The 21,310-nt window shown below is 47.3% G+C and overlaps 1 protein-coding gene across 7 annotated transcripts in view; it reads right to left on the bottom strand.

The window, feature by feature from the left end:
* Positions 1-21,310, bottom strand: part of BEND5 (BEN domain containing 5) — a 48,210-nt gene that overhangs the window by 12,791 nt on the left and 14,109 nt on the right. For 4 of the 7 annotated variants that reach the window (XR_003911732.1, XR_003911733.1, XM_029947182.1 and 1 more), the window contains exons 2-4: positions 19,599-19,732; positions 17,054-17,438; positions 1,857-2,005 (exon numbers count right to left, since the gene is read on the bottom strand). Coding sequence is in view for 5 of the 7 variants with exons in the window: in XM_029947182.1 (XP_029803042.1) it covers positions 1,857-2,005; positions 17,054-17,438; positions 19,599-19,732 (668 nt within the window). In the remaining 2 variants the exon portion in view is untranslated. Of the gene's footprint in view, positions 1-1,856; positions 2,006-17,053; positions 17,521-19,598; positions 19,733-21,310 lie in introns of all 7 variants that reach the window. The other 3 variants (XM_029947186.1, XM_029947184.1, XM_029947185.1) reach the window with 2 other exon arrangements.

Here is a 21,310-nt window from a genome sequence, read left to right as displayed (position 1 = left end):
AGAAGGGACAGGAGAGCCAAGAACAATGAGGATGAGGGAATGCTGCTCTGGGAAGCTGCCATCCATTTCTAGTCTGTCCACTTCCTTTCCTCTCCCTTCATAAATTTCTCTGCTGAACTACAAATTAGTTGCAAACAAAAGTCAGGTTAGTTTTACAGCAACACATTGGCAACAACCAATGAAAAAACAAAACTGGCAATTTCAAGATTTGTTGTGCAACTCCCAGGAAAACATTAAATGAGGTTTGAGACACCCATTTTCTGGAAATGGAAAAATGATACCTTTGCAAAAGAGGCCCCCTTAAGGCTCAGAAACTATCCATCAGTTTTCAAAGGAAGAGAGAAATAGTTTTCTCTTGGGAGCTACTTTAAGAAAAAGTCTCTAGTCACTCTACAGTGCCGTCATCACTCAAAAGAAATTAAAAAAACATAGAATAGTCCTTTCTTTTCTTTATCTCCAATTGGGGAAGATTCACCCAACTTAGATACACAGCTGGAGTGACTATAGGCCCATGGAGAGCATGAATCCATCCCAACTCACACAGATCGGGACCCTGAGGCCCAGAAAAGAGAAAGACTCACCCAAGCAAGGTCACACAGAAAGGACAGAGACAGCTATGCTCAGCATTCGGGTTCCCGGCTGCCTACTTCCACTCTGGCACGCCACCTCTCCCCTGCAAAGTGGACTTTTAAAGCCTGTTGGCTAGAACAACTCAAGACAGAATGGGCGGATGAGCTGGCCCATCAGTTGTGCCTCTGCAGGGGAGGAAGTGCTCAGTGGGAGAGGAGGGAATGGAAGCATATCCAAGAGAGCCCTAAAGACTAACAGGTTTCATTTCCTCAGCTGACAATATTTGCTTTTTGCCTCAATCTGGCCAGTTGCAAGGATATAGCTGGACAAACCCAAATAAAACAACCTTCTCTTTCTCATCGGCCCACTGGGGAATAATACTGGATAAACAGGGACCTTCTGAAGCACAAGGCAAGAAAAACAGACTGACACAGATGATTCTTTGGGGAGAATGAGAGGTGATGTCTGTCCTGTATGCCAAGGTGGCAGAAATATAACACTAACACTGAATTTGACCAGTGCCTGGACAAAGGGCTCCAATACACTTCTTCCAAGATGAATCCATTTGGATGTCAGAAGGATGTTAGAACAGTTTTCTCCCTGCCCTGCTGCTATGACATGTGACTTCAAGACTTCCAAAGGCAAGTCCAATAGTTTTCACCCCTGTACTAATAGAATTAATAATGCTTAAGTTTTCTTTCATGATTTTTCTTTTCAAGAGCCTTATAAGAAAATCTGAGGAGTTATATGTGGTCCTAGGACTATGGCCTAACTACTGCTGAGTATACCGTTTGGAAACAGCTTAGGGACAAGGAGCACTTCTCATTTACCAGCTTATCCTTGGCATCTAGCACAGGCTTAGAACATACAGATACTTGATGAATGCTGAATGGATACATACTGAGTTGTTATCTGTCAATCAGAGATTGTGTTTCTAGTACACCTTACACATTTTATGTGTCTGGTTTTTATAGGACGGTAGGACAAGTCCCATCAAACCACCCTGTCTTTTTAAATCTTTCTCACTACTAAGCTATTTTAAAACGTCAGTTTAGTTTTATAGGTGCTTTGGCCCAGTATTTAAAAAAAAAAAAAAGGAAGAGAAAAAGAACAAGTCCCAGTTTAGCTCTGCTAGTTAGAACACATGAACCCTGGAAATAGTTACTGAGGCCGGGCCAGGAGGCCAAGTGGCCCCGCTGTGTCTCAGGAGGCTCCCACCAAACGCTCCATCGCCACTCTGACTAACAAACACTTGCAGGGAATGGATATTGAGCTTGAAACACTACCTTGCCATTGTCTAGGATATACTTGTCCATGACAGGTGCAGGAGCAGGGTAATAGGACGACGTATTTGCTTCCTCACTGAAAGTGCTCCGTAACTCCGGCTCGGGCTCGAGACATTCTGACTTTACTTTTTCCAAGTCAATGGCGGGACCTAGGCAGTTAAGAAAAGAGATCTGTCTAGAACTCCAAGGACAATAAAAGGCAAATATTTTTAACTATGCATCTATCAGCACATAATGGCACAAAATAAATATGCTGGCTCATTTTGTCCATTGGACTACACTTAAACCCAGGCTTGAAAATAATATGAGATATGAACGTCACAAGGGAAAAGGTAGAAAATTGGAAGACAAGAATGAACAAGATTCTAATTAAGTATGAATGAGAAACAGTCTTTGAGAGTGTCATTGTCTGAATGGAAATGCAGAGGAATCAACTTCCTGCTCAGAAAAGAGGCCCTGGAAGACTGGGGTGGAGAAGGGGTGGCACTGGCTGCGATATGCAAACTGTGTATTTGCTAAAACCCCACCTGCACAGCCTGAGTGGGGCGGGCCACATCCTAAGACCAGAGGTTAGGAGAGTGGTGGGGACAAATGCAAAGGCCTCCCTCTTCCTAAGACCCAAGATCTACCAAGACAGGAGCATTTCAACCAAGAAATTAAAATACAATACAGATTAAGTTTCTGACTGCCTGATCTGGCAGTTACTCTGACTTTTATTTTAATGCAATCAACACAAATTACGCGCAGCTTAAACAGTGAAAGGACGCTAGATAAATGGTGGTGGTTTCTAGGGGGGATGTTTTTTCTTCTCCATTAAGCTTTTAAAAATGATAGACTATTTTTTAAATCACCTCTTGTGTCTTGATTACCAAAGGGCAGAGAAACAGGATGAAAGTGAGTAAATAAGGCTGAATGACTTGATTCACTCTTGCAGGAGAGCAACTCCAAAGGCCAATGGAGAGCTCAGTGCCCTGGAAATGTTCCCGACATAAACATTTCACGAGTTGTCTGGGGTCTGAGATCTAGCTCCTGCTATAGTGGGTCCCCCAGGCTATGCCTAAACCTGAAGTAACTGACGAATTTCATGGTCCGATCTTCCCTGATCCTAACTATGTGGATCGCTTGATAAGGAGCTCTTTATTATACACTAAATAACAATTCTGGCTCCAATTCTATGCTCAATTGCCACAACCCCAGACTTTGGCTGGTGGTAGAGAAGGTATTGGTGATTTTGTTACTAAAATTCCTCATGACAGGGCTTCCCAGAACAAGAATATCATTCCTGAGTTGCTGGCAGCTACCATCTGCAAGACTGAATCTCTGTAGTCTCTAAGGATGCAAGCATGGCTGAGGATAACAGGGCTGATGAAAAAGGATGATTCACGTTGGTGGAGCAAGTTTAGGTCCTATGCCTGGCTTTGCTGTTTTAATCGTGTGACCGCAGGTAAGTGAGCTGTAGATGCGAAAGTTGGCAGAGTGAAGGACAGATAGCATCAGAAATGTCCTGATGGCATCTCCTAATACTGTGTGATCTATGCAGAGGCTGGGCCCGGGTCTTGCTCTTCTCTTTGCCCCCAGCACCCAGGACTGAGTACCTAGTCTCTGAATGTTTGCTAAATGAACTAAAGAATGACAACAATGAATGAAAAATTCTATAGTTTCAGAAGCAGATGCCAAAGTTTCTCTTCTCTCTGTGAGAGATCTCAGGTTGAATTTCTGAGATACAAACTCAAGTGGAGCATTTGATCTTTTCTGAGATCAGGGCAGAGGTAATTACTCCAGTTTCCCCTAAAGGGCATGGCCCAGTTGGCATGTGAAGTCCTCTCCTGCTCTGACATTCAGCAACAGGAAAAAAGGGCCTGGGCTGAGAGGATGGGGGCCCTGCAGCCACTGGCTCACAGGTCATCTTTGGCAAGAGTATGCCCCTCGTCTAAAGTATCGTTTTGCTGCTAGGAGAGGAAGATGTTGGACAAGAGAATGACTCAAGTTCAGCTCTGACTTTAGTCCAGTTCTCTCTCCTTCATCTCCACAATGACTGCCAAAGAGATCTCCTTAAAACTGTGTCCTTCCTTGCTTAGCACCCTCCTTCCTAATTACCCTCAAAAGAAGCCTCCCTAAGGTCCAGAGCAACCAGCTTCCCTCTCTATCCTTGGTGCTCACTTCTTGCTCTCGCCTGATACTCACCTCTGCTCGGGGGCCACACGGCGTGCTGTCCCAGCCTCCATGCCTTTGGATGTGCTATTGTCTCTGCCTCGCGTGATGCCACCTCATGTGCCTGCCAATAATGGAGCTTAGGTGTCTCCTCTGAGAGCCCCTGCTCTGATCACTGCCAGGTAGGGGGAGTCTCTACTTTGTAAATACTCCTAGCAAATTCGGTCTGCAATCATCTGCCCATCTGTCTGTTGTCCACGTTAGACTGTGAAGCTCTATGGGGGCAAAGTTTTATTCTCTGTGCAGTCTTGGCTGGCACACTGCAGGTTTTCAGTAAATTCTTCGTGACAGGAGGGGAGAGAATTGGGTGTGGGCAGGGACTTAAAGAGGCTAGGGCAAAGGTTTTGAACTAAAATCTTGCTGCTGAGGTGCTTGGGGGTACAGGCTGGAGTGGGTGGGAGCTGTTCTTGAACTACTATGACCTTTCTGGCAGCCCACGAAGTAGAACTTAGGTCTGTCAAATAGGAATTGGAAACAGCTGACAGAATGGATGACTCTGATGCCTACAGAGGGACATATTAGGGACATCAGGACTGAGGGTTGAGAGATGCTTCTTTGGCTCCACCCTCTGCTGCCCCCTTGCCGCCGCCCCCCCCCACCTCCCAGTCAGACTCCACTCCAGAGTGCCAGCCTGGTCTTCCCCACACATACGCCTTTCCTGCCAGCTGCCTACTCTGTGCTTGTGTCGCTCCTGCTGTTGGATCCGTCCACCCCGCAGACATCCACCTAGCTGAACTCCACCAGGACCTCAAGGCCTGGCTCAAATGCCACCCCTTGGCTTGGAATTTGGAGTCAAGAGACTGGAGTTTAAATTCTGGATTTCCCATTTACTGTTTCGGTGGGCTGTAATCTTCCTCAGGGGGGTGAACTCTGTCCCCATGTGTACCCCAACCCCTCCCCCCATATAATCAGCTGCTCTCAGCTGTTTTTAGCCCATCTCCTCACTAGACGGTGAGGCCTAACGCCAGGCAGGAACTGTGTCTTCTTATTTCAGAGACCAGGGCTCAGCACAATGTCTGGTTTACATTCTACCCGCAACAGGTAACTTCCACATTAATGATTACTTAACTTTTCTGGCCCTGTTGCCTCACTTGAAAGAAGGAATGACAACAGAGACCTGGAGAGACTGAAGATTCAGTGAGTTGACCGTATATATGAAATGATTATGCCAGAGTTGGGTGCAGAGTGGATACTCGGTAAACAACGCCCACGCCTGCTCCACCTCCCTCACACGCAAGTTATTCCTGGGTGCTTCAGTTAGTCCGCCACGAAACCATGGCCTTGTGCACACAGGGCAGGTCCTGGCACTCCATGGCACACCCATGCTCCCTTGGGCTCATGCTGGTCTCCTTTGGGACTGCTGCGTTGGGCTCTTCTGGCTCTCAAGGAAAACGATTTCCTACCGTTGTCAGCACTGTTGCACACCCGGATGCTGCCCCGACTTCAGCACTGTCCACGCAAGGTACCTGACTCAGCCTCAGTGAGGAGGGCAGACCAGCCAAAGGCACACCTTGGAAGGGGGTCTTCAGGGGAACTGGGAGGGAATCACACTGCATAACCTCAGTCAAATCACCTTACCACTCTGTGCCTCGGCTTTCCTACCTGCAAAATGGGACTGCCAATGGCCACCATGCAAGCTGATGATGCCTCCAGAAGAGCCCAGCACCGAGGTAGGCACAGAACAGGGGCTCAGAAAATGGCAGGTAAACAAAAGAATGAATCTGTGAGTAAAGCAGGGTGTTCAGGATGACAGAAACTGAGAGAAAAGGAGCAAAAAAAGCATGTGATTTCTTTGGGGGAGAAGAGGGAGGGCCTCTAGTGCTTTTAATTTAAGGGAGGGGGAGAAAAACATTTCATTGCAAATTTTAGTCGGCTCTACTACCGATGCTGGCAATTTACATCTCATTACAACAAATGCCTCAGATTGCTGTTTTGCTTTTAAAAATTTCTGAGGCATTGTTCTCCTTCAAACACATGTGACCAAATTAGCCACAATAATAAGCACTTGTGCTAAGAGACAGCATTGTACGATCTGGCGCAGATATTTTAAGTAACAAAGGAACTTTTTTCACTTTGTGGGAAGAGTAGGAATTAGAAAAAAAAAGGCCTTTTGATCCACTTCAGGTTTATTTTGGGGAAAATACACCTTCCATGGAGAGAAGCCTCTCAGCTGGGTAAAGGAAGCTTTTACAAAAGCATAAAAGGTAGTGCTTGTCTTTTCATTCAGTCATTCAGGATCCCATTCAGTACGCAATCCCTGAATGCACACCCAGATCTGGGCCCTGTAAGGCCCTGGGACCCGAAGAAAACACAGCATTGCCAGATTCTGGAGAAATTGAGAGTTTTATATGTGAAACTCCATTTCTTTGCATACAAATAGCTGTGATTTGACAGACAAGCACAGGATTTAGTTAGAAAACCTGGTGCAAGTCCAGGTTCTGTTATTTATTTGACCTCTTTAAACCCCAGGGGCCTCTTCCATAAAATGGAAATCACAGCACAGAGAAAGGGGCTTGATAAATGTTGGCACAGCGATTATATCTTTCTGGGTTTGTCTGGCTTAAATTAGACTAATGCTGTTCTTCCTGAAAACCTTTCTAAAACGTTAATGCTTGTGTGACTTCCAGGAGGTTCAGAAGTCATCTATTTCTTCAAAATATGTGTGTATGTTTGAACAGTAAATACCATTTCTGGTTTCTGCTGAAACAGAAAGGCTAATAATATTAGACTTTTCTTAAAACATGCTAAATCATTCCATTTACTTCTGCCAGTGAATACGAAGTTTCTCTGCTACAGGTAAAATTCTAGTTTCTTCCTCAGTTGAAAGTCAATCAAGTCAAATTTCTTAAACGCATTCGGAACACCTACCGTGGCATAGAGGCACACTGGATTGGGTGGAAGAAAGAGGATTCCACTCTGTTTAAAGACTTGAGCATGGCAATAGCTATGTAACAATGAAGGAGGTGCACAAGAGCCTTGGAAAGAGGCAGGGGACGTGGCCCAGCGCTGGGCAGGCGGATCCCTATGGACCATATCATTTCTTCTCAAAAGGCACCAGCCACTTTCACCTGCTATTGTCACTACAGATCTTCTCCCCCCTCCCCCCCCTTTTGCTTCCAGTGAGGATGAGGACAAATCTGGCCTCATTCCTTCAGTGAGAATCTGCTAAGCACCTATTAAGTACCAGTCCTAGGCTAGATGACCCTGATTGGTTCACAGCCCAGTGGTGGCAAAAGACAGGCAACAGGTCACCACCCCATGTGGTCGACAAGGGTAAGAATAGAGACTTGGGAACAAAAGCAAAGGAAGGGATTCTGCACTGGAGGAGACTAGGAGGGCTTCAGGACAGCCACATACTTCTGTGTGGGGGTCTGGAGGACGGATGGGCAGGAACTCCTTGGAAGCAAAGGGCTGGGGGGAGGGGCTATCCCCATATAGTGGAGGCAAGTGGCACATAAATGAGGCTCCCTGACTGGCCAGGAAGTGGCCAGCATAACGATCTGCACAGGTCTGGGGAGGGAGATGTCACTACTAACTTGGTGACCCTGGGAGGCTTCAGGGAAGAGGTGAGCTCTGGCTGGAGCACTGATGTGTGATGAGGTCTGGGGAAGGTGAAGGGGCCGTCAGGCCGAGGATGGGGTCACAGTAAGCCAAGTGGCTCTTTGGGTCCTTCTCCCTCTCACTCATTTTCCCAATGCCTTCTGTGAGTGAGGGCTGGAGTGGGCTTTGCTGGGCAGAGGCAGGAGAAGCCAGTGTAGCCTGAGGTACCAGATTGGCAAGTCCCTGCAGCTCACATGGATTCCCTACAGGGGGATCTCCTCCTTGGGAGTCAGAACCACAGAGCAGCAGAGCTGGGAAGGACCTATGAGCATCCCCTCACCATGGGGCAGAAGCCCAGCAAGGCGTGGCAGGCAAGGGCCCAGGTCCCCAGTCAGGGGGGTCAAGGTATTTTCCCCACTCTGAGGAACTGTTGATGCCCATTTCAAATGACTGATCTGCTTCTGAGAACATGACCAATGCCTATTAAATGTCTGTCTTCTTTGTTATATGCCTTATGTCAAAATCTCTTTTTTTAAAAAAATCTCTGCAGTATTCTTCACCCTGATGTCAAATAATTGTTTCACATCCCCCTGGCTAGATGGAAACTCCAAGGTCAGCCACGGTCTTCTTCACTGGTATTTCCCCAGCACCCAGTACAATGTCTTTGGCACACATCAGTCACTGAACATGTGTTGAATGAAAGAATCCTCATGGAAGTCCTGAAAAATAGATCTTATGATCCCTGTAGAGGCTCAGAGTGGTAAAGTAACTGGCCAAAAGTTGCACAGGGGGTGAGTATTCCAATTCTGGGCTGTTAGCTCCAAAGACCTGCTCTTTCCACTACTCTACACCTCCGCAGCTAACTGCACTTTTCAGATTTCAAAGGCTTCTCACGGAATGCCCGTTCTGTGAGACCCTCAGTTCATCTCTGACCTTCCTGGGGCATGGAGGAGCGGTCCCTGTAGAACTCCCTGGGGGCGAGGGGGAGTGGGGATAAGGGGGCATCCCCAGGATTCATCTCACCCCTAGGGTCTCTGAGTCTATCTTCTGCCACCTGGTGGGCAGTCAAAACTGGGCTGGTTCTTCATCTGTGGTTCTACCACTTCCTTCCCCACCCAACCATCTGGGCCCAGATAGCATCCAAACGGCAGGAATGTGCAGAAGGGCATGAGTCTGCCCTGCCAGACACGCACTCCCTCCTTTCTACCTCTCTGCTGTGTGGTCCAGTCAGAACCTGCTTGAGAGAGCCAGCTTCTCTCATTAACTCCAAGTCTTTTTCAGGCTGTCCTGTTGCCTGGGGTACTGTTCTCTTCCTCTTCATTTGGCTGAACGTAACTAGTTCCTCATCTGGGGGCCTTCCCCAGCCACTTAGAGTACCCCTGCTCCAGTCACCAACTGAGCCTTCTTTTATAGCCTCTCCCAGTGTCCCAAAAGCCCAGGAGCACAGCAAGGCTCACACTGGATTCTATCCATCTGCTGATGAGACTGTGACTTTTTAAGGGAGTTCCAAGGTCTTAGCTATTTGATTTCCCTGTGCCCAGTGTAGGGCCTGAAACAAAGGAAGAGTCTGATAAATGTTCTTGGATAAATATGTTTCCCTACAGTCAGAACCATCCAATAATGGAATAGGTTGCATTGGAAGACAATGAGTGAACTTCCTGTGTTTAGAGGGATGTTCCAGGAGGTAAGGAGGCTATACAAGGCTTCCTATCCCAGGTAAGAGACTGCACTAAGTGAATTCTGGGACTCCCTACAGGAATAGGGTGCTGCAACTTTAAGAATTACCTCCGAGCAAACTCAGCTGCCTGGAACAGAAATGGAGAATATGGCCAGACTCTGGGCCCTGTTGAACCCTGATGACCAGACCGATTCCATTCCTATATCTTGGCTCAATAGTAACCTTCTGCTGCTTCATTATGATGAATTTGTTCAGATTCCATATTGCACAGGCATGACATCGTCCCTTTCTGATCCTCAGTTTTCCCATCTATAAGATGGGGGTGAGGGGTTGGACTGGGCTCTAATTTAAAGACATAATTTCTATAAGAACTACTTCCATCCAATAGCTCAAGGGTTCAGCAGTCTCAGAATCCACTGCAGCACACAAAGGAAGTCTAATCATGAAGGCAGGGGTGATGTGGCCCCTGTAAAAACACAAGGTCTGGGGACCTGTGGGATCAGCCTGCCTGGTGCATAGAAAAGTGAGATAGGCCTCAGTTTGGAAGCTGGTTTCACCATCTCTTGGTTGTGTAGCCTCAGGAAAGCTGCTTAATCGCTCTGAGCCTACTCCTTGGGCCTCAGCTGATGATCCTATCTATTGCAAGAAACTGTTTTAAATATGACAAGCACCTAATGTCAGGCCCAAAGCAGATGTTCAGAGAGGCCAGCCCTTGTCTGTAAGGAGCCCTTTCCTATCTCCATTTCCTCTGATTGGCACATCCAGCAGGGAATAAGCCTGCCACATGGCCACACCAAAGGCAATGACCATCAGGCAGAGCCTTGTTCTAAGAGGAAAGCACATTCCTGTTCTGGCAATGGAGGAAAGTCTGGCAGCTCCTACGTGTTCTGACTCCCCAAGCAGGTAACAGAGGGACGGCCTGGACTTGTCTCTCAGCCCCATCCTCACTGCCCCAGGGAGAAAAAGGAGGGTCCTAAAGTGTCCTGCCACTCTGACATCTGTTCTGAAAACAATGTGGGAGGAACTGTGGATAATCTTTTCGTCGGTGATGCAAAAGGCCCTTCAAAGTAGAGAAGATGCCCTATATCTTTAAGAGAAACAATTCCAGCTCTCACGGCGAGATCTCTTCCTGTGACTCAAGGGGAGGAGGCACAGGGCACAGTGGTTTTGGCCCTGCTCCACCACTCACTGAGGCAGCTGGCAGCCTCAGGATCTCCTACGGTTCCACCCCTGGAATGGGGACACGCACATCCATCCTCGTTGGCCCTCCCTCAGTGCCCACCTTCTGTGAGTGTTCCTGCGTATTAGTGAGAACACACTGAAGCTGAAGGAGATGGAAAAATGTCCTGAGATTAACAGGCCCCAGAAGGAGGGCCCTGGCAAAAAGGAAACTGAGCCACGAAGAGCCGATCTGAAGGACTGAGAGGGTCAAAAGGAGTGGCTGAGGGCTGGGGATGGGAAGATGGAATTCTGTCCAGGAAAAGAGAGTAGAGGAAGAATTATATAAGCTACAGACCAGTGAGCTGGAGATCAAGGCCAGGCAAAGTTGTAAAATGGACTATTCAAGTCTGATTTAGGAGGAGTTACAACGGGCATTAGCAATCACCAGGAGGCGTTGGGGGCTGACCGAAGATGAAGGTACGCCAAGACAACTGTTCCTGTGTTCTGCTGCAGGACAGTGAGAGTCTACGCCACACCAGGCATCGCACAAACACTATCCCACGTTCATCCTCAAATTGTCCCACATCACATATGCTGCACCCGCTGAGCACTTACTATGGTGCTAGCCCCTGGACAGAGGTCTTAACATGCATTTGCTCATTTAATCCTCATTAGAACCATAATGGTTGGGATCACCACTGACTCTGCTTTACAGATGAGGAAAACTAAGGGCCAGAAAGTTAAGTAATTGCCCAAGGTAACAAATTAGACCATGGAAAAGCCAGGGTTCAAAACCCCAGTATTCCTGACCTCAGGGCCCATGCAGACTCTTAATCACTAAGCTGGCTCTCCTGGTATGTGGTAGGCGTTAAGATATGTATCTCAAAGAGGAGAAAACAGAGGCTAAGAAGAGCTCAGTCATTTACTTGAGGTTGCATGGGTACTGAACCTGAGAGCTGAGATTCAAACCCAAGTAATATCTGTTGCCAAAGCCCAGGCCGCCTCCAGCACAGGGGAAGGCCAGCAGGAGGCATTTGGCTGACATTAGCTGCCTTTTCAAAGGCACCATCAGAGACCTGTACTTAAAGAATCCAGCTCGGACCGCAAAGGATTTTTAAAGATCAAAGCTGGTATTTTAACGGACTTTGGACAGAACACAAGGCGTGAGCCCAGAGGGGAACAGAGGTGATAGAAAACCCAGCTCTAAAGAGCCAAGACACATTTTCAGACCACAATGGCTTTCCCCTTCAAAACTTTCAACCAGCTTGTGATCTGGCCAACAGGGACGTTATCTCTTCTTTTTGCTTCTCCTCGCTCAAATGGAGATAATCAACCTTACCTGGCCTCGCAATGAGGTTATCGCAATAGTCCAATGACATAAAAATGTCAAGGTGCTTTGAAACCTGTGAAGTGTCACACACATGTGAATTACTGTTATTATGCTTATTATCTATGCCTCTTTCTGGGCAGAATTCATCATTTCCACCTACATTCCCAAATCTAACCATTATACCTTCCCTTGTGCAATTACAGCATGTGTTTTGTTCTGCCTGGTGTCCTGTTGTGTACAGGTCTGTGCTCCCCGCTGGACTGTGTGTGCAGCTCAAAGGCAGTGATTACGTCCTCCTCTCTCTATTCCTCACAGAGCCCTCTCCAGCTTTCACTGGACTAGCATTCCGAGTCACGCCAAAATGAATGTTACTGTGTGAGAGGTACCTGTGGTGCTAATACTGAGGACAGTATCTAAGCTTTTGTCTTTGATTTCTAAGGACAAGGAATGTAGCTGAGGAGAACCCAAGAGAGAACCTAGAGTTTTCTCTTTCTCCTGTGCCAAAGCTCCCCCTTGCAATTGCCTTTCCCCTATGTGCTTCTCCTCAAGCCCTTGGGATTCTGAGTGTGCCAAGCCCTAGTTTAATAAACACTACCCTACCCTGCTAGCTTGCGAATATTTAAAAAAAGAGACTGTCTTCATTTGTTTCTATATTCCTAGCACCTAAGGCAGTCCTGGCACAAAGCATGCCCTCAATAAATAATTTCTGAATGAATGAAAATAATGAATAAATGTACAAATAAATCTGAACTTTATCAACTGGAATTATCTGCGTGCTTTCTGGGTCCTCAGCATTTACTTCTCTGGGAAAGGGTGGGGGGGAATGGGCAAAAAAGGACAAAGAGACTGGCATTTATTAAACATAATGTGATGGTCACACTCCTTTATTCTTTACACTTGCTTCCTCATTTAATTTTGATGTTGTCACAGAGACCCTGAGAGGAGAGACCCTCAGGACAGGGGTGGGGTTCCTTCTGAGCAGGGAAGGCTACTTCCTATGCTAAGATCACAGAAGGGAAAGTTCTGTTTCACAGAGAAGATGTTCTTTGTGGGGGGCAGGGGACGAGGAGTCCCCTCCATATTCGTGACAATGAAGTCCAAGGGCTAAAGGAGGCCATGTAGGTGAGGGCCCAGAGAGAGGCACACCGGACCAGGTGTCAGGAGACCCCTGAGAATAGGCCTGTGACACTTTCTGAGCTTATTTCCTCATCAGCAACATGAGGGCACCAGTCCATTTCCTAGATAAGCTCTCTTAGGACTCCAGAACTCCAGGCTCTAGAAACTCTTTCCTATTAAATCCAGCTTCTGGGTATTTGTGGAATGAATGAAAGAAGAATTAATAAATGCACAAAGGAAAAAGTGAGTCCCCAGGGCAATCTCTGAAACATCTCATACTATGTTGCTGCTGTCCCCTACCATTCTGCCCCCGGCCTTCACCAGGTGCACCATTACAACTCCTGGCTGCTAGAGGGCCACTCACCACTCTGAGGTCTCCATTAGGCTCAAGGGGAGAGGCTCCTGCCCTCTGCCTCTTCCCATCTACCACTTGCAGGACCCCAGTGGCTGGAGGAGTCAGTAATGGTTCTTTTGGGCAGGAAGTTTTAAAACTGAGCATCCCTATCGCTTCTCGGCCTTTTGGCTAAGATCAAGTGTAAAACTGAGCATCCGTGACCTATTGGCCTCTCTTGCCTCTGAATCTGCCTGTTATGGTGTAGGCAGTTCAGCACCCAACTGGACAAAGGTTGTTGAGCTGGGCCCTCAGGCAAAATGGACAGAAGAAAATAGCAAGGACAGGCCTCTAAGAACAATGCTTGAGGCAGACCCAGGGGGCCAAGGACGGTATGGTTCAGGATGTTGCTCTCAGAGAACACGTGAAGCCAAGAAAGGAAGAAGGCCTTAGTCAATTTTTGGCTCATCTCTGCCATGTTACTGGCTTCTTGATGATGTGTACAGATGAGGAGCTGTTACAGCAGAGGCTGTCTTCCCACACTCACTCCACCTTCGAAGGCCAGACTGCCCCTCCCCCAGGACTCATTACACTGCATTTCAACTACGTGCTTACATGTTTACCTCCATCACTACCCACACCCCAACTTCCAACCTCTTAGTCTTCTCTGTACTCCTCAGGCCCCTAGGCTCAGAAAGCGTATGGTCAATGTTAGCCGCCTGACTGAACGGATAAGGGAACATATGTGTAAGTGTATTATCTATATGTATTTGTATATGTATATGTGTATATATATATGTACACCACCTTTTATTTTCTATAGCAGAAGATTCTGACAGGTAAAGAAGATAATTAACCTGTGCAAGGTCAAACAGCTAATTACTAGTTAGGAGAGGTAGAGGGGAGAGAGAGTTAAAAACCAAACTGGGCCCTTTCTTAGCCCCTCCACTAAATGGTGTGAAAAAGCAGCTGACAGTAAGTGAGCACCAACCAGAATGCTAGGCACTACGCCCTGTTTCACAAGGCTGTCAGGGGGATGTTATTATTTCCATTGTATGGATGAAAACATCAAGGCTCACAGAGGTGCTCTCTGTGTAGATTGTTCCTCACTCTTCTCACCCACTCACTTGTGCCTGGATAATAAAAATTCACCCTTCAGGCCCCCCACTTAGATGCAATTTCTTTCTGGAAGTCTTTCTTCCCCAGCCCCCCCAAATTCTCTTCTATAGTCCCATAGCCCCATGTGCTTTTGGCCTTATGGTGACATTTATGCCCTGTGCTGTTGTATTTGTGTCAGTGGCTCCTTCATCAAACTTTGACCTCTTCAAGGGCAGAGGGCAAGGGCTATATCTTAAATATATTAAACTCTTACCGCTAGGCAAAATACCCCCCACTCAGCAGGAGACCAGTGAATAATTACAGAAGAAAAGAGGGCAGGAGGAAAGGAAGTAAGGAAGAAAGAGAAGAAAGAAAGAAGGTTCCTGAAGCCAGAGTTGGGAAGTAGGGAAGCTGGGTCTGAGTCCAGGCCTGGCTGGTTCCAAAGACTAGATGATAACCATGAAAACATACAAACTCCCCTTGGGGTAGAAACCCTTCTATTATATTTTTGTGGGTTTGTCTTAGAACTTGGCCCATGATTATTCTCCATTTAACAAGTACTAATCAATGGACTTGAAGCTTTCACAGGTCAGGGACTGTCAGTGTGGTGCTCCAGGCTGCCCATGACCCCTAGAGCACGGGGCACTGCAGGGGGTGGGTGCTCCACACATGCTTGTAGCTTGTGCTGATTTACAGTTAGCCTATCCACTATGGAGACAGCGGTGACTCTGATCAGGGAAGAGCCAGCCACTGGTCCTCGTGATGGCATTTATGGCCTATGGGGAGGAGAGCCTGGAAAGTTCAACACATTGAAACTATGGCTGAGGTCAAGTTTGTCTAAGTGTTTTAAAACTAAAGAGGCAGATAATGATGCAAAAAGTAGAAGGTCTTATTGCCCCCCAGAGGCTTAGGAGTGGTTTGTGTGGTTTAAGTTCGGTTCATGATCATACAAAACAGGCAGTTTCCCTAGGAGTTGAAAATGGTGTGGAGTTTTCGTTGTTAGTGTGCATTTTCCCCACAGGAAGTTTATAAAAGGTGTATCACGTTGAGTGCAATGAAAATAAAAGTTATTCATTGGAAGGCAGGAAACACTTTTTTTCTCTGAAAATTCCAATTCTTTCCCCACTCCAAGACCAACAATCCAACAGTGCTTTTACAAATTTTTACAGTTAGGGCTTCTCTTTATGATTTTATTTCAAGATAGTATTTGAATTATCTCTTTAGGTTGTACACCCCATGGGACCTTTAGTGTCACAGGCTACAACTTGGGGAGAAGGGCCAAGGCAGAGTTGGGAAGTAAGGAAATTACTCGCCCAGGAATCAGGGTACTTGGTCTGACACAAGCTCTGTCTCTGCCTCCCCAGTGACTCTGGGAAGTCCTAACCTCAGTTTCTTTCTCTGTGACAGTGGCAGGGAAAGGCCTCTTGGCTGACTCCCTGAGCCATTCTGAAGATCTACTGAGATACTGCCTTGGGGACACACTTGAAGATATAAAAGGTGCCTATAAATATAAGTAAGGTAGAGAAAGAGCAATTTATCTAAACATCAAAGAGAAATGGATGAGGCTTGACATATAAAGCTATTATCTAGATAAGACAAACCTGCCTTCTTGAGTACAAAATTATATTTGATTTAAACTTTGGGAATAGAACTTAAGTTTGTAGATTGGATTACTTTCATTTTTAGGCAAAAAAACCCCACTGGCACGAGGTTGTTAATGATTGGCCTCTGGGGATGCGGAGGCTGTGAACCGTATTTCACTGGTTTCCAGAGTACCGACTGGCCTCTAGCTTTTATAATCCTGGATTCTTGTTTTTGAGAGAGTGTTTCCATCTTGTTCTCTCTACTAGGCAGTCACTTCTCCTTGTCGTCAAGGCCGCTACCTTTTAATCTCCCAATCCTACTTCTACACCACACTAGGTGAGAAAACCTAAAATCCTGGTGTGTTAATATCGCTTGCAGCAGAAGTTCTTCTGCGAGCAAATCAAAGGAGTTTCCTACATCTTTATAACAATCCTTCCAAGGCATGTGCCTCTAGACCTTCGAAGCTTTTCAGTGCTTCTCACTCCTTCCCGGACAAGTACAACACCCCAAACTGGTATGGTTTTCAAGGTCTCTGGCCACCTATCCTCAAACTACATGTGGGCCATCTCGTTTTAGCATGTTCAGGGTCCTTTCCCGTCCTCAATGGCTGCTGCCCTCTGCCTCCTCTTGTGCCTTGAGATACCCCCACCCTTCAAGGCCTGCTTCCTGAAGTCTCCCTCGGTTACAAACAGCTTCTCCATCTTTTGAACTCTATCTAATTTTATCCATATTCCTCCCGTGGCATTTAGCACTTCTGACTACACTTTCTTAGGGCCATGTCTAGTTCTCTTCATGGTACTAAAACTGCTGCGGAGACATTTCTGACAGCCCTGAGTATCGCCTCTCGCTGAAGAATGCATGAATGAGCGGTGGCAGATACTCTGTCAGCCCCTGTTCTCCGCGCCACACCTGCCAGCATTCCCCACTAGGTTGTGGGTAGCTAAGGCCGCCGCACTCAGAAGTTCCTATCAGACCCACTGGGGGAGGGGAGCGGCTTGACCTTGTGGTGACTGCTGAGCCAAGCCCCTGCCCTTCCTGAGCCTACATCTCTCCCCAGTGCCCTCCGTGAAGAGCTGTACAAGGCATCCCCCCCCCATCCCCCCCCCATCCCCCCGCGTGGAGGGGTCGTGGCCTGCTGGGGCACTCACCACTGCCAAGCCTCAGGAGCAGCACGTCCTGGAGCCTCCGGTTGAGGTCACGGAGCTCCTTCATTTCAGACACAAGTGCCCCGTACTCCTTGAGCTTCTTGGCCTGCTGGACCAGCTGCCTCCGAGTCCGCTCCAGCTCCTGCTGGAGGTGGCGCATCTCCTCCTGCTGCTGCTGGTAGTTGCGCAGCAGCTCCTCATACAGAGCCCGGGGCACGACAGCGTCCTCCAGACTGTCCATGTCCTCCGTGCCCGGTGAGGCCTCCACGAAGACCTCCTCTGGACACGTGCTGTGGCCCAGGCTCAGGCCGTTCTGCTTCTCCAGCCGGGCCACCACTGCCTCAATGCTCTTATGCGCCACTTCGCTGGGCTTCCGCCCCTCAGGTCTCTGTGTAGGACAACGAGAATCAGTTCAGGCAAGGGCAGCTGGGACTTTCTTGGACTGCGGCTCAATATTTCCCCAGACAATCCTAGAATCACAGAACCACAGAACATGAGTGCTTGGAGAAACCTGTGCAAACACTTAGTCAAAGCCTTTCATTTTACAAATGGGGTAGATTCAGAGTAGGGAAGCGTCTTGCCCAAGGTCACACAGTTGTTTGGTGGTAGACTGAGGACTCTGGTTTCCCGGGCCAGTGCTTTTTCCATTCTGTCACTCTGTCTACTGGGTGCATACTATACCATGACCACTCTTCCCAACTCCCCAGCCCCTACCCCACACACAGGGCCTCAGCAGTGACTTTCTCACTGGGGGGGTGTTCAGTGTATACTGATGAAAAATCTGAGAAATCAGGCCCGGTCAAACCACCCCAGGGGAGTCACCACTCAAATCTCTTCGAGAACAAAAACCTTTAAAAGGCAAAAACAAAACAAAAAAAACCCAACCTCAAAAAACAAACGAAACAAAATATCTACGCTCCCCAACGCACAAAAACCAAAGAGAATTCTACCAGTAACCTTTTCCTCAAGAATGCTTTAGTTGGGAAGGATGCTAAGAACTCTAATCTGTTCTAATCCAGGGCAGGAGCCAGGCCTTATTTTCTCTGTGTCTCCCCTGTCTACTCAGAACTGGCACTTGGCAGCAGCTTGATAAATGTTTATATAACTGAAAAGTTCAAAGAATGCTAACACTGGAAGTTCCTTTTAGTTTAACTCCCTCACTTTCCAGGTGAGGAAACTGAGGCTCAGAGAGGAGAAGGACTATACTTGGGGTCACGTGGTGAGCTGCAGACAGAGCCAGGTCCAGAACCTCGAGCCCAGGTTCCAGCACGAGGCCCCTTTCCCACATCTGTCAGCCTCTCCCTGGGCTCCTGCCAAGCTGAGGCTCAGCAAGACAGTGGGTATACACATAGAGGATAGTTCATTGAGAACATTATCCAGGACTATCTAGGGGCTGGGTTTCGGCTGCCTGAGGAAATTCCAGCTCAAGTAGACAAAACTTCCATTGAGGGGGAATGGGAGTAACAGGACCAACTGAATTCTTCACTCATGGCAGGAGGGCCAGGAGCTCTCCCGACTGGGACACTTGTGGGAGGCGCAGACAACTGAGGACACAGGATTCCAGACAAATCAACTATGTCAGGTCAAGCCTGCCTTAACCTCTTGGTAAGTTTCTGGGTATCTAATGAAAAAAACAACGCGATTCTGAGATTGAGTTATGTGACAGAATCCTGTTCCGTCATTTCATCCATCGGGATAAGGTGTTGCTGCTTTAGCTGAACTCATCTGCTAAAATTGTAATGATCACTTTAGACAATTGCATCACTCCACTATGAGACCACCAAGGGCAGTGACTGTGTCTGCCTAACCTCTCTGACCCCAGGGATCAGCACAGAGCCAGGCCCATAGCAGGGTGCAATGAATTTATGAACTGAACGCAGCGGCCTCTCTTGGACTATGCTTTGGGAATGTCCTTGACCTTGTGTCCAATATCTGCCTACGGTCAATGAGAAACGCAGCCTTCTTTCTCCTCCCTTTCTCTGGGGTACCCACTGCACTGAAGAAAAAAAAAACATGGCTTGTTGAACAAGACATTCACTTTATAAGTGAAGGCTGGAGGAGACCACCAGCGTATCAAAGGAAATGCAACCTCATGCAAACATTTTCTTCCAATCCAGGGTCTTGCAAACTCCTCTGTGTGAACCTGGCACATTCTGCTTCCTATTGAATTTATACCCTTCCCTGTTTGGGGAAATCTGATAGTGACTGGCTCTGAACTGCTGCCCAAGAATGGCCGTTTCATGTTCCTAGAGCTCATGGGTGTAGGCCAGAGAGGAACGCACCATTCCAAACCCTCAGCAGTGACAGCACTGCTTAGATGGGGCAAACGGGGTGATGCATGGTGGAACAGCATGAATCAGGGCTCCTGGGCAGTTGGCTAGCAAGGCACACGCATACTAGCTGTTTCACCACTCTCCCAATCTGAAAAAATCGCCAGAGGACATTTATATGGGGAGAAGAGGCCAGAGACCAGACTAGGACTCTTTAGCTGTCAAGAAGCTGAAAATGCCCCCACGCAGTTCCAAAAGAAGGGGAAAGATTTTGTTACCTTGATGTGTCTAAGCTGTAAATCTTCTTCCCCATAATCTTTAACCTCCCCATCTTCTTCTACGTGATTGAGAGAAAGTTTGGGGATTTTTATTTTCTTCTGCATCACACTGTTTTCAAGGTCAGATTTGTCTTCTAAAATGCATATCAAGAGAACAAGGCTCATTATGAGTCAAAATGCTCAAAATACCCACAATTGCAAATGCGTGAGAATGACTGAGGCCAGACCAGTTAAAAAGGGAAAGCAAACAAACCCAAGACCTGTCCCTCCTGCATGCAGGGCTCCTAAAACAGCACTGCAGATCAAACTGCAGGCTCAAAGGTACATGCTATAGGCACCGCCATAGAAAGTGTTGAAACAGTGTCCAATGGTTGGCTTAGGGGGTTCTCCACGGATACCTTAAAGGGTGGCCGTTTATGAATTCCAGGATCTTGGAACTGGAATGGTCCTTAGATTGCTATTTGGTCTAAACTAGCACATAGATCCCTTAACAACCACAATCTTTCTAAGCCAAGCAAATTCCTAGGAAAACATGTTTTTCTGCCGGCTCAGGTGCCAATAAACACGAAAGGGCTGATGGGTTGTGTGGAGCCCCTTGTGGAGCCTCCCCCCAGTCCCAACACCAAAAAGGCTGAGGGAGACAGATGGGAAAAGAGTAACAAGTGACATTTACTGCCTATTACTGGTAGCAGATCACAGAGTGACAGAGTTTGAGGGGCCCTGGTGACCAACTGGTCCAACTCTCATTTTACAGATGAGGGAACTCAAACCCAGGGGACAGACAAGGCTTGCCCAAGACATGAGTCTGAGCAAGAGCCAGGAGTGAGAAACAGGCCTCTGGCCTCTCACCCAGTGCTTACTCGTGATAACAATACACCCCAAAACGAACCAGACACTGTAGAGCGCTACACAAATACAAAGGGATGTTACTCTTCCTCACTTCCTCATTCTTTAAGCTCAATTTCAGATAATCAAAAAGAGATTTTAGATTTAGATTTTTATCTCCTGCACAGATTTCAAACTTTATTTCCCAGATCTATCTTTCACTGTAGATGTCAAAAGTAAAAATTCAAAGAGGGGAGTTCTAGAGGTAGAAACTTGAACCTGGAACTGGCCCCTTGTGGCAAATACTTTGGGATCTTGTGTGCTGGGCTTGAGCTGAGACTCTGGGAGTTCTTGTTTCTTTTACTTCTCAAAGGTTCCCACTGCAATATCCCAAATTCACTTTCTAGCACGTTGCCCAATGCTGGATGTGGCACATGGCCAGGTAGCTGGCTAAATACAGTCTCGGAGGGTCTTTATGTGTGAGTTTGTGTGTGCATGCATATGTGTGTGTGTTAAACACGCTCTTACACTTCCTCCAAGCCAGGCTTCTCTCTTCACAACTTGTTAGTAAAGCTGAGAAGGAAGCTTATAAGCACACAACTATTCTAGAATGTAGTCAAATGCCACATCTTCCCAAACAGTCTTAGGAAGGGAGCCCCCGCTGGAGTGGGGTGGGACTCTAGAACTAAAGAGACCTCTTTGGGAACCTCAGCTCTTGCGTGGCAGGGTAAAGAGGGAGGGGGAGGCCTTAGTCTCACAGAGCTCAGGTGTCTGCTCTAGAATGCAGTGTGGGGGGCACGGCAGGAATAATTCACATGACTCACAGCACAATGCCTGGTACACACCAGGCTCTCAACGACAGAACAGTAAAACTGACATCATCAACA

Source organism: Suricata suricatta, chromosome 8 (assembly GCF_006229205.1).
Source record: "Suricata suricatta isolate VVHF042 chromosome 8, meerkat_22Aug2017_6uvM2_HiC, whole genome shotgun sequence".
Classification (NCBI taxonomy): domain Eukaryota; kingdom Metazoa; phylum Chordata; class Mammalia; order Carnivora; family Herpestidae; genus Suricata; species Suricata suricatta.
The sequence above is the reverse complement of the archived record's forward strand: the minus strand, read 5'-3'. Positions and strand labels throughout refer to the sequence as shown.